This window comes from Takifugu flavidus, unplaced genomic scaffold (genome assembly GCF_003711565.1).
Source record: "Takifugu flavidus isolate HTHZ2018 unplaced genomic scaffold, ASM371156v2 ctg272, whole genome shotgun sequence".
In the NCBI taxonomy this organism is placed as follows: domain Eukaryota; kingdom Metazoa; phylum Chordata; class Actinopteri; order Tetraodontiformes; family Tetraodontidae; genus Takifugu; species Takifugu flavidus.
In genome coordinates, this window is record NW_026621919.1 from 25,554 (window position 1) to 38,938 (window position 13,385).

At 44.0% G+C, this 13,385-nt stretch overlaps 1 protein-coding gene and 3 long non-coding RNA genes across 15 annotated transcripts in view; 3 read left to right on the forward strand and 1 right to left on the reverse strand.

Annotated features, from left to right (window-relative positions):
• Positions 1-13,385, forward strand: part of LOC130520042 (uncharacterized) — a 34,976-nt gene that overhangs the window by 3,348 nt on the left and 18,243 nt on the right. For all 12 annotated transcript variants that reach the window (XM_057023606.1, XM_057023610.1, XM_057023605.1 and 9 more), the window contains exons 4-5: positions 608-810; positions 892-919. In XM_057023606.1, coding sequence (XP_056879586.1) covers positions 608-810; positions 892-919 — 231 coding nt within the window. The remainder of the gene's footprint in view (positions 1-607; positions 811-891; positions 920-13,385) is intronic.
• Positions 6,524-7,709, forward strand: LOC130520051 (uncharacterized). The gene is made up of 2 exons (XR_008948618.1): positions 6,524-6,895; positions 6,984-7,709. It is a non-coding gene; the product is annotated as an uncharacterized LOC130520051 (long non-coding RNA).
• Positions 11,228-12,552, forward strand: LOC130520056 (uncharacterized). Its single transcript, XR_008948623.1, has 3 exons — positions 11,228-11,364; positions 11,498-11,954; positions 12,441-12,552. It is a non-coding gene; the product is annotated as an uncharacterized LOC130520056 (long non-coding RNA).
• Positions 11,400-12,954, reverse strand: LOC130520060 (uncharacterized). Its single transcript, XR_008948627.1, has 2 exons — positions 12,445-12,954; positions 11,400-11,961 (listed from the first exon to the last, which is right to left on the reverse strand). It is a non-coding gene; the product is annotated as an uncharacterized LOC130520060 (long non-coding RNA).

Below are 13,385 nucleotides of genomic sequence, written 5' to 3' on the forward strand. Positions count from 1 at the left end.
CCCCTCACTTAGCTCTCTCAGGCACTTTTTCCTACCCTGGTGGATCTTGAGGCCCTTCTCTGATGTTATCTTTTTCCAGCCACAGATGCAGCTCTGTAGCTTGCATTCTGCCATTGCCGTTGCTCCATTACCTGCCATGCTAAGCTTTTGATTCATTGTCGTTTCCGTTGCAAGGTTCGTTACCGTGTGGTCCGCCAATGAGTCATCTTCCACCCCCACTCTCGTAGACTCGGGGGGTATTTTTCCTTTCGAGCTCTTTGTAGCAATATTGGGTGGCACCGAATCACTATTTAGTGACCGGCTCCTGCTAACATGGGTAGCTAGCCCGTGCAGCCCCGGTGGGGTCTATTCCCTCCTGCCAGCAGTCTCTCCTGGCTGTCACCAGGTCTTTCCCCGGTTGTCATCTGCTCTTTCGCAGCAGTCACTGGTTTTGACACCAGACATCAGACTTCTCTATAGGACTAGGTGTTAGAGTCCCGACCTAATCATGGCAAGTGAAAAAGACTTGGATGGAGCTAAATGTAACATGAAGATTCAAAGTTGTTAAAGCTGAAGTGAAAGTGAAACTTACCTTCCTGAGTCACCCTGGTCTTTTCTATGTCTCCAGATAATAAAGCAGTAATTCTGGTGGTGATGCATCACACCTTTGATCCTGATCTGGTGATTGTAGAGAGCAGATTACAGGAGCTCCCTAGAAACGTCCGCCTCACTGTCGACTCCCTGTTCTATCAAGGCAGGCTCCTCAGGTGTAACTGCAACGATATTGCCTGGAATCAGATCCAGAAAACTTTCAACATTCCTATTCCTGAAGTAAGTAAACACAAAATGTTTATTAAAGTTGTGCAGGAAGTTGTCTCAGTCCATTAATAACGCTCATTTTTGTCATTTCAGCCATCCTCGACGAAGGCAGTGTTTGACTGTGAGTATTGTTTATACCTGGATTCTCATACCTGAAAGAACTCTGAAGGCGTCACCATGCTGCTTTTCTTTATCCAGGTCTGGTGAACCATATGGGAGTGTTGGCAGTCATCTTTGTTTGTATTTTGTTGGTGATTCTTGTCATTGTTATTGTCAAGTACACGGCTGGGTAAAGGTCAGACGGCTGGTGGTGTCTGGAAAAGTCCAAACCTCTTTCAAGGACAAAAGGACTGTGAGAAGAATTATTGTAATTATTGTTGTTATTAGTATTATCTTTAAATGCTATGATATGTAGATTTTGAGTGTTTGAGGAATGTTGACAGGAAAAGAAGAACATGAGAATGTTTTGTAAAAGTGCTGAAGCTGCTTACAACCAAGCCCAGCACCCAGATGTATCCTGTTGGTCAAGATTAGAGAAGTTCGTTAAGATGGGAGAAGTTGTCAGAAGGCAATGAGTTATGAGATCCTGTTTAGACACCCATTCTGTTTGCACCAATAAAAGAGGTGAACGAGCAGAAGACGAGCAGAGTTGAGAGAGGAAGCTTGAACTGCTGCTCAGCTCTCCCTTGCAAGGACTCCAGTTGTTTGCGTGGCTACTCTGAGTCTAGTGAACGAACAGCGCGGGTGATCAAAACTTCCCTCACCCTCACAAAATTTGGTCCTTTGAGCCGGATCCCAAGACCTGGAGAGGAGCGCCGTGGGACGACCGAACGCCGAAGTCTGCGCGCAGCCAGAGTCAAAAAGACGTCCGAAGTGAAAGACCTTTCATCACGAGTTGACAGAAGGCCGGTCTTCGTCCTCCCAGGGCGACCATCTCCAGTGACGGGAAGAAGGCACCAAAACAACTCAGAGAGAAACCATAGAAGCAACGGAGTGAGTACAAGACACGAAAAGCGCTACACGGAATATACCGCGGCATTACCTGCCTGGTCATCGGGACAGAAGCAGAGGCAAGATACACCCGCCTCCTCGGAGGTAGAAGCTTGGTGGATACTCTCCTGATTAAAAAAGAGGGGTTATAAGGCCATGGCGGAGGGACTGAACTAGATATCCAGTAGGGATTGAGGGTTGTTCAGTCAGAGACCAGGAATCTCCACCCAAATACATAAAAACTGATCAAATAAAGTGCAAACATGGGCAACCAACATTCCATAAAAGGTGCTGGATTCAAAATCCCAGCATCATGTAAACACATGGAAGATAAATATCCAGGTTCATGCTCATATGTTCAACTGTGGGTGACTAAGTTCGATTGGGACGGTAACTTAGACAGGCCAGGCAATATTATAAAATTAAAAGAACCAGAAGGTCCCTACCAACAGCAGTTAAAGCAAGCTATACATGGGGGATCGAAACCAGAGATAAAAACCTGGGTAGAGAGACAATTAGTTGATTTGAACCTGTTCCCTAAACCGCTATGAACAACATGCTATGCATGCTGAAAGACAATGCCAAAAGAGTAAGAATCAATTCCCAGGCATGTTTTTCAATGCCAACCCTTTCCCAAGCCGAGGCCGAGGGCGTGGACGAGGCCGAGGCGGAAGGGGAGGAGGAGGCAATTCCCGTGAAAATGATCAGTGTCATTATTGTAAAAATTATGGACACTGGGAACGTGACTGCAGAAAGAAACAACGTGACCAGAGATACAATAGAGGACAGCAGCAAGGTTCTAGAACCGGAAAAGGTGTCACAAAAATTAAAACAAATCAGGGCACAAAATTTGACCAATTGGAAAAAGATGACTTAGAAACCATCTTCCTGTTTGCTGAAGGCAAACCAGAAATACAACTGACCGTGTTAGGCAGTTCTTTAACATTCTGCAGGTAAATCAGTAATTAGAGATCCAATAGCCCTGAAGCCAACCTCTACACAGATTTTTGTGAGATCAGCAAATGGTCTCGTAACCAAAGAAAGAATGTCAGTTCCTGTAGATGTTTGTGACCCTGTAAGTGGAATCACACTTAAAGCTCCTTTTGTGATCTCCACCACGTCCCGTAAATCTATTAGGAAGACATCTTATCTCTCAGCTCCAGTTGATGATTCGTACCACAATCAAGCTGACCTGCATGTAACCATGCACGTGGAGCGCACTGGTGGATTCTGTAAATCAGACTCACACGGCACACCGAGCTATGCAGAGCAGTTTGCTAAACTTAAAGATCCACAAATGATTGTAATTATGCATCTATATGTGTGTGGTCACACAGCTGTCTGCACGGCAGGAAGTTTTTCCGTCGAAGCAGCAGCGCTATTCAAAGTGTCAGGCTCTGTACCACATGTTTCTATTGCTAAACCGCTTAAGAAAAGATGGCAAGACTTGGGATGTGACGTAAAACACTGGAGCAGCCTGCCCTATAGGCCTAAGGGTGAGGTTGATTTTAATGATCAGTTCCAGGTGTGGCGTATTCCCCTTAAAACATGGTTGCTGACACATCCAGCAACGCACCTCACAGACCACAGTTCATGAGAAGAAAACATCTTCCTCACGCAGGAGGAAGAGGAGAAGCTGAAAGAGCTTCCCCCTGAATTATGGTCGGAAGGACCTGCGGATGTAGGTCTTATAAAAGGAGCAGAACCTGTAAAAATAATCCCTAAATCAGATTATAGACCATTTCAGAGGCAATATCCCCTTAAGACTGATGCACAGGAGTGTATTGTTCCGATATTTAACTCACTACTTAAAGCAGGAGTCATCAGAGAGTGTCCTGAATCCCCTGTAAATACACCCCTATTTCCAGTAAGGAAGTCACCACCATCTACCGGCTGGCGGATGGTGCAGGACCTGCAAGCTGTAAACGCTGCAGTGGTCCCTAGGTCTCCCTTAGTCGCAGATCCATACACCCTGCTGAATGACTTAAACCCTGAACATCAGTGGTACACGGTGATCGATGTATCCAAGGCATTTTTCTCTGTACCAGTACATCCAGACAGCCAGTTTTGGTTTGCATTTACATTTCAAGGACGGAGGTACACCTGGACAAGGTTACCTCAGGGCTACTGTGAGAGTCCCACAATCTTCTCTCAGGTAATGATGTCATCATTAGCTAAGTTTAAACCTCCGTGTGGAAGTCAAATCCTCGTCTACGTGGATGACATCCTCATGGCGTCAAAAACAGAGGCAGATTGTTGGTCAGGCACGCTAGCATTGCTACACTGGTTAGCCTCACAAGGCCATAAATTAAGCAAAAGCAAACTGCAACTGGTGAAGCAGGAAGTGGTTTATCTGGGCCATGTTTTGACACACAATGGAAGAGCTATTCTCGAGTCGAGGAAAACAGCAGTGCTTGATGCTCCGAAACCAAAAACAAAGAAGCAGATGATGTCATTCTTAGGACTAGTGAATTTTTGCAGATCATGGATCTTAGATTATGCGAAAATAACTGCCCCTTTACAAGCATTGATGTATGATAATCCCTTAGCAATGACTGATGTGTTAACATGGACCCCTGAAGCTGAAGAAGCATTTCTGTACATAAAACAGGCCCTTGTAAGGGCTGGAGTGTTAAAGCTGCCAGACTATCAGAAGCCTTTTGAGCAGGTTGTTGACTGCAAGGGTGATTTTATGACTTTAGTTTTATTGCAGAAGCACGGAGATAAGAGGCAGCCAGTGGCCTACTACTCCCACAAGCTAGATCCCGTAGCTTGTGCACTCCCACCATGCGTTAAAGCAGTGGTGGCAGCGTCTGAGGCAGTAAAAGCCTCCGCATGAGTGGTGCTATACCATGAGCTAACTTTGCTAGTGCCACATGCAGTGTCAATACTGCTGCTACAAAGCAAGATAGCGTTCCCGTCGCCCGCACGTCATCTTTCCTGCATGGCAGTGTTGCTGTCTCAGCCGAATCTGACGATTCGTCGCTGCACAACCTTAAACCCAGCAACGCTGCTACCCACCGCAGAAGAGGGACACCAGCACAACTGCCTGGATGAGGTCTCCACCAAGGTCCTGCCGCGACCAGATCTCAGTGATGTCGCGTTGACTACAGGACAGATACTCTTTGTGGATGGATCATCAAGAAAGGATGACTGGACGCACTAGAACCGCATATGCAGTAGTCACAGCAACCGAGGTGGTGGAGGCGAAATCACTTCCCTCCTCCTATTCTGCTCAAGCTGCAGAACTCGTCGCACTCACACGTGCTTGTGAATTAAGCAAAGGACAGGATGTTACCATCTACACAGATAGTCAATATGCATTTTCCACACTGTTTGAGAGGGATGAAAACGTCGACCGGCAAACCGGTCATGCATGCAGAACTGCTAAAAAAGTTATTGGCAGCAGTACAGCAGCCACGTAAAATAGCTGTATGTAAATGCACTGCACACACTAACAACACAGACGCAGTCTCACAAGGCAATGCCTTTGCTGACAAAGCCGCAAAGGCTGCAGAAAATAACAACACACTTCTTGATAATGATGAGGAAGAATCATTTAGCCTAGAACCTGCAGATAATGATATTCTAAAAGAAATGCAACAAAATGCTCCAGAAAAAGGAAAAGGCCACGTGGAAGAAGTCTCAACATTCCTATTCCTGAAGTAAAAACAAAATGTTCATGAAGGTTGTGCAGGAAATTGTTTCAGTCCATTAATAACGCTCATTTTTGTCATTTCAGCCATCCTGGAGGATGAGACTGTTGTACTGTGAGTATTATTTATACCTGGATTCTCATACCTGAACGTCCCTCTGAAGGCTTCACCATACTAATTTTCTTTATTTATATCTGGTGAACCATAAGGAACTGATGGCAGGCATCGCTATTGGTATTGTGTTGGTGATTCTTGTCATTGTCATTGTCAATTCCATGGCTGGGTAAAGGTCAGACGGCCGGTGGTGTCGGATGTGGTGTTGGATTCTAGAATTAGGAATTGTTACATTTTACAAATTTACACGTCATTTCCTGGTTGTGAGGAAGTACCGGTATTCACATAATAAAGAACTTCTTGATTTGATTCATCGTGTCTTCGGTCTTCTTCTTCAGTCATTATAACGTAACGATAACATTAATCATTTGCCAACAATCCCCAAGACTCGGAACAGACTGGAGCCGAGCAAACAGAACTAAAGCTGACTGGGATGGTGGAACAGATCTGTTCAGGACAGGGACCCAGAATCTGGAGTAAGGAGGTTTTGGAAGTGGACAAAACTCAGCTCTAACTGGGAGGGGGAACTCAGCTCGGAACTGGGGGGGTCATGCCTCCGGCCTAAAAAGGGAAGGAGAACACCAGAGGCTGCAGGCTGCTCTAAGAATCACACTCTGGACCCTAATTCTGTTGAAGCTGACAGCAAGAGGCAGGTGTGCAACCGCCTCCCAGACCTCCTGCTCACCGTGGACTGTCTTTTCAACGAGGGCAAACTCCTCAGCAGCAAACACAATAAAGCGGCTTACATGGAGATCATCAAGCTCATCGCCACATCTTACCAGGGTTACGCTAATAAGGTAAAGATGGCACATTTCCTGCCACTGTCTCCTCTTAAATGCTTCTGTTTCACACTAACCTTTGTCCTCCGTACTCCTGCCTGCTTTCTGGACATCACTCTTTATGGTAAGCCATGAACTCCTGACTCAGATAAATTCAGTCACTCTGGATGTAAATATTGAAACAGCATTTCTCTGGATGTTGACAGTCTTTAATCCATGTACTGCATCAAACAACTCTAATTTAGCTATTTGTGATTTTAGTTACTATTATAGCTGTATTTTTTGTTGTTGTGATTACTTCATTAGTACTTGTTTAACAGTTAGCTAAACAGATCACAGCTTCCCTTAAATGTGTGTAGATTAAAGGGAAAATGCTGCACACAGACCTTCATTCAAACTGGAGCCACAACTGTCTCACAACTGTCTAGCCTGGCTCCCAGAAGTTTGATTCTCGTTTGTTTCATGGTTCCTGAGCTAATCTAATCGTCCTCATTGTCTGTTCATGCCGCCCAGCCTGCTCCTCTTCCATCCTGTTTCTTCTGCCGCCTGCGCCTCTTGGTATTTTTTTCCAAAATCTTTGACTGTACCGTAAATGTAACCTTGCTCCAACTCAAGCCAGTAGTGTGTATCTGCTTTTGGGGTCTAGATTCGTGTCTGCAGTTCGCCACAGAAGGTTCCTGCTCCAGAACTGTGCGTCAGTTTCACTCCTGTTCTTCATCAGCTGGTGATCCAGGTGAGAATCTTCTCGTGCCTCATGTTAATAACTAAGTTATTGAAAGTGACTTCAACACCCTCTGCAGGAACCATCTCATCTGATACTCAGCAGAACTTAAAGGTTGTTTAGTGTTTCCTTTTTAAATGTGTCTCTGCGGTTTTGCTGATCTCATCCTGGCTGCAGTTGCTAAAAACACATCAAGCTCCTTGTTTTTGTGATTTTCTTCTTCACTGAGGTCTCTTTTACTGAGCAGTTCCTTCAGCTTCTGCCCTGGACTCCATCGTGCTGTTTATGGGACTGGCTGAACTCTTCCTCATGACTGTGATAACTGTTATGATCCTGTGTCTGATCTGTTTTTGTGCTCAGTTTGTCCACTAGGGGTCGTGGGGGACTCATCTGTTGTGCTGGCTGCCTCCACACCTGCAGCTAATCTGGTCTTTTGGCAGGCCTCTTAAGCAGCCGGCACCAGCCAGTACTCGTGGAAAACTGAGCTTTGATTATTAGCGTTCCTGCGATTGACTGTGTTCCTTTTGTTTTAGGTCGCCACCGTTCCGAGGAGCACTTCCTTGGGTTTGGCTTGGCACTTTGTTCACTGGCGTCACCATTGATGGCACGTGCACTGTGTAAATATTTTGTAAATAAACTGTAGATCACTGACGTGGCCTTTGTCTGTCTTCTTGGGTCCCTGATGACCAAGTTTTATTGTCCTGTGCTCCTCCGTTAAACGTGTTGCTGGATCTCCTCACAATAGTTGACCTTCCACTGAACTCCAGATACGTAGGTCGGGTCTTTCCGGGCCACTTTAATCTCTTATCTGCAGAATCTCCTTCCTCTGGGTGGCTGAAGGCCTCTAGTTTTAGCTCTACATATTCAAACATCCCGTCTGATGCTGGAGCACCTGTGGTGATTCTACAGTTGAGTCACTTAGAAAGTTGTTACTGATTAAAAGGAGAAGCTGCGCTTCATCGTGACGGTTCAGGTCAGGAGATGAAGATGAGCCCATACTGAGAATGAGGGAATGATACAGTTCTCAGTAGCTCCTCACAGCTCCGCTGCTGTCCACATTCATCACAAAACTCAATACATCTAATAAACTGGGGGGGGGGGAAAGGAACTTAAATCTGTCGAAACCTTAAATGTTTTCATCAGCAACTATGTTGATATTTCCTCTTTCTCTCAAAACCTCTCTGTACTCTTCCGAAACCTCTCTATGCGATTGGGATGACCCAAACCCTCTCGACATGCTCGCATACCCTCAACTTGACCCAACGACTGCGACCAAGTTAGGTGCTCCAATCACGATCTCTGAGGTCAAAGATGCAATAAGTTCTCTACAGAGTAATAAGTCACCAGGACCTGATGGTTTCACTACGGAGTTCTACAAAACCTACTCCGAAGCTATTGCCCCAACTCTAGTTAGGGTTTTCAATGATGCTCGGGCAAAAGGACTCCTACCTCCCACAATGTCAGAGGCTTCAATCACACTCCTATTGAAAAAGGACAAAGATCCACTTCTATGTAGCAGTTATAGACCAATTTCCCTTTTAAATGTAGATTTTAAGATACTGGCGAAAGTCTTAGCCAGCCGTCTCCAGAGAGTAATTTCGGCCCAATCAATCCTGACCAGACTGGCTTTATTTTAGGGAGGCATTCATCCTCAAACACACGCAGATTACTTAATGTTCTCTACTCTCCCCCTACTGACTCTCCTGAACTAGTTTTGTCCTTAGACGCTGAAAAAGCGTTCGACCGCGTAGAGTGGAAATACCTCTTTTTTACCCTTAACAAATTTGGCCTCAGCCCTGACTTTGTTGATTGGATTAAACTACTTTACACTTCTCCCCTTGCCTCTGTCAGCACTAATGGGGTTAGATCACGCCAATTCTCCCTGCACAGGGGCACTCGACAGGGTTGCCCCCTTTCCCCGCTTTTGTTCGCCCTGGCAGTCGAACCTCTGGCCATATGGTTGCGTAGCGAGAACGGGTTTGAGGGTATCACTCGTCATGGACAGCTTCACAAAATCTCTTTTTATGCTGATGATCTTTTACTGTACATGTCCAACCCTACCTCCAGTCTCCCTGTAACTTTAGATATTTTTGAAAAATTTGGCAAATACTCTGGTTACAAACTCAATTTTGGAAAAAGTGACTACATACCAATTAATTCAGCTGCCGACCTTTTACCACAAGGTCTCCTACCCTTTAGGAAGGCCTCAGACGGTTTTAAATACTTGGGAATTTTAGTGACAAGATCATTTTCTGAACTATTTGCCAAAAATTATATCCCATTAATCGAACGTTGCAAATCAGACCTTGCCAGATGGTCCTCTCTCCCCCTCTCTTTGATCGGCCGTGCCAACCTAATAAAAATGTCAATACTCCCTCAGTTCCTCTATCTTTTTCAACATATACCAGTCTTTATCAGGAAATCATTCTTTTCAAAACTTGACCAGCTGATTAGTTCCTTTCTCTGGTGCAATAAACGGGCACGAATTGGTCGCTCAGCTCTCCGCCTTCCTAAACCCCTGGGAGGTTTAGTGCTCCCAGACTTCCGTTATTATTACTGGGTTTGTAACATCAATAATCTTCTTCACTGGAACACTGGTAAAGCTGTATCTGAATGCCCACAATGGGCCCTGCTTGAAATTTCCTCCTCATGTTTTTGCCTCTGGTCTGTAGTATGCTCCCAACTACCACTGTTAGTTAAACAGGTCAGCCCCAATCCAATTGTAACCAACACACTGATGATTTGGAACCAGTTTAGAAAAACTTTTGGCCTCCACACCCAATCAAGTTTATCCCCTATATTTCGTAACCACCTTTTCGTTCCTTCATGCTCTGATCTTGCCTTTCGTACCTGGTCTGAGAGGGGCTTAGCAACGCTTAATGACCTTTTTATTAATGGTGTTTTTGCTTCATTTACCGATTTGGCAGCAAAGTTACCAAACTCTCACCTCTTTCGTTTTTTTCAAATAAGACATTTTGTGAAATCTTGTTTTCCCCAGTTTCCCAACGGACCCCCGAACTCTCTTATTGACCAATTCTTAACCCTTAACACCAGGAAGAAAGGACTCATAGGGATCACATACAAGCAAATTTATACTCTGTCTCCCCATCAACTGACTTCGCTAAGAGTCGCTTGGGGCCAGGACCTTGGAGCTCCCTTGCATGATGAGCAATGGGAAAAGATATTAAAAAATATCCACTCGTCCTCTATTTGTGCGAGGCATAGCCTTCTACAATGTAAAATTTTGCATAGAGCCTATCTCACTAATGCCAAGCTGGCCAAAATCTATCCTGACAGAACAGATTCATGCAACAGATGTGGGCAAGCCCCTGCCGATCTCGTTCATATGTTTTTGTCGTGCCCTAAATTATCTGAATTCTGGACAGCAATATTTGAAACAATTAGTAAAATAACAGGTCAAACCATCCTGTTCGAACCCCTTGCTGCCCTCTTTGGATTATACTCGCCACACACTGTGCCTAAGTCCACAAATAAGATCATTGCATTCACTACATTGCTTGCCCGAAGACTTATTCTTTTAAAATGGTCCCACGTTTCCCCCCCAACCCATAATAAATGGATTCAGAATGTGCTGCAATGTCTTACACTGGAGAAAATGAGGTTCTCCCTCAAAGGGTCCCTGAGCAGTTTTTATAAGATATGGCAGCCCTTCATCACGCACATCGACTCTCTGACCATTGTAGCAGAACCTGACTGAGCCCCAACCCCCCCCCCCCCACCCCCTCCCCATTAATTTTATTTAATTTATTTAACCATTTACTTTTGAACAGTCTCGTATGTGGTTTTCCTTCATTTTCACCTTTATCATTTTGTTATTTATTTTTCTATATATGGGTATGTATATGTGCGTCTGTGTATGTGTGTATACATATAATATTATATATATATATATAATATATATATATATATATATTTTTTTTTTTACTATTGGAAATTTGTTATACTGCTATACCAATGTTTTTGATTCCCTATCTGTGAAAAACATCAATAAAGAAAGTTTGTATAAAAAAAAAGTGTGAAATTATGTCCTGAAAAGCTGACCACAGATGGACACAAATTAGATGAATCGAACTTCTGCTAGTTGTTTCGGAAAATTAGCTTCACAATTCTCAACATCAGTTCAAAAGGGAGGCGACACTGGAAACCACAGAAAGCTGCTGCAGTTTCAGCACTAAAGGAAGTCAAATGAAGAGAAGTTCCAGAAGAAAAGGAAACGATAACATGATGGTCGCCTTCAAATGGATTCATGCTTTTATATTTCTAACATTCATGCTTCAATATTCAGGTGAGAATGAGTTCTAATGAAAACAGATTGAAATCTTCCGGATAAATAGCAGCATTTTAATTGTCTAACAATAAATGAACAGAAACAGAGACATTTTCTACCTGTGAACAGATTGTTGTTCTTTTTTTCACAGATGCCAACAGAAAATATCTGACTGCACATCAAGAAGTAACTTTGAGCTGTGAAAACCTGATAAAGGATCAGAAGAATTGTATCAATACTACATGGCTGTTCACTTATCCACCATCAACAGTAATCGAGCTGATTACTCTTGGACAGATTAACTCTCATAAACCAGGCAGACTGAGTCTATCTGAGAACTGTTCTCTGATCATCAAGAACCTCAGAGGTGAAGATTCAGGTCTTTATACCTGTCGCCAGTTTAACAGCTCAGGATTACAAACAGGTCCAGATGCTGTAATTGATCTGACTGTGGTCCCCAGTGAGTATTCCCATCACATAGTTTCATCTTCACCTGAACCACAACGATCATTTCAGTGAGGAAGATTGTGTTGCTGCTGTTGTTGCTCTGTTTGCTCATGTCTCTGTTCTCATGTTTGTTGTGTTGTGTTGTGTTCTGATCTGTTCTGGTCTATTCTGTTGTGTTCTGTTCCATTCACTTCTGTTGTGTTGTGTTGTGTTCCATTCGCTTCTGTTGTGTTGTGTTCTTTTCCATTCACTTCTGTTGTGTTGTGTTCTATTGTGTTGTGTTCTGTTCCATTCACTTCTGTTGTGTTGTGTTCTTTTCCATTCACTTCTGTTGTGTTGTGTTCTATTGTGTTGTGTTCTGTTCCATTCACTTCTGTTGTGTTGTGTTCTTTTCCATTCACTTCTGTTGTGTTGTGTTCTATTGTGTTGTGTTCTGTTCCATTCACTTCTGTTGTGTTGTGTTCTTTTCCATTCACTTCTGTTCTGTTGTGTTCTGTTCTATTGTGTTGTGTTCTGTTCTTCACTTCTGTTGTGTTCTGTTCCATTCACTTCTGTTGTGTTGTGTTTTGTTCTGTTCCATTCACTTCTGTTGTGTTGTGTTCCATTCACTTCTGTTGTGTTGTGTTGTGTTCCGCTCTGTTCTGAAGCCACCATCACTACTACGGCATCAATATTTCCAGGAACCACCTCAGCAACACCAACAACCCACCATATTTCTCAGAGCAAAGGTAACGACTCAACAATAACTTGTGTTTTAGTTTCTGGTTGTGTTGATTTTATTTTCAGTCATCTGCATCCTGGAACATCTCCAGGGAAGCTTCTTCTCTCCACATCACCTGAGAGGGAACATTGGCTCTCTCAACTAAATTAATTGATGGTGAAAGACTTTGATCTGGACCAACAGAGAGGGAACAGCTTCTAAAATGTTCTGTGTCGTTTGGGACCCCGTGACACACAAACACAACTGTTCAAAGTCATGTTTTGTCATTGCTGCAGTTGCAAGTTTAATTCCATCTTATGATTTTGATTTGTGTCTGACACATTTTCTCCACTGAATGATGTTTTTAAATGTTGCTGTTGTTGGCTTTCTCTGTTTACTCAGGTTTGTCTCTTCTCTTCTCTTCTGAAGCCGCCACCACCACCACTCCAGCAACAACCTGCGCAGATGGTACCTGTAAGAGAACATCCGTAACACAACATTCGCTTTTTCAATTTTCTGGTTCCTGCTGTGTTGGTAGTTTGTGTCTGTGTTGCAACCATTCTCCCTGGCAGTAAATCTTAAAAGCTTTTTTAAAATTTCCCTTTAAAACGGTGCCGCATTAATAAGGAAGCTGCGTTTGTGGCATGAGCAGCAGATGAGGAGCTACGTGCTCAATAAAACCCAAACAGCTGCTATTGTTCTTGACTGGTCCCAGCACCTGAGACCATGATGCTGCTACACTGGTGGGTGGATGGATAGATGGAAGGATGGATGGATGGATGGATGGGTGGATGGGTGGATGGATGGATGGGTGGGTGGATGGATGGACGGGTGGATGGATGGATGGATGGACCAGTGATCATCCTACATCTCCACGGTATCTGACTGAGCG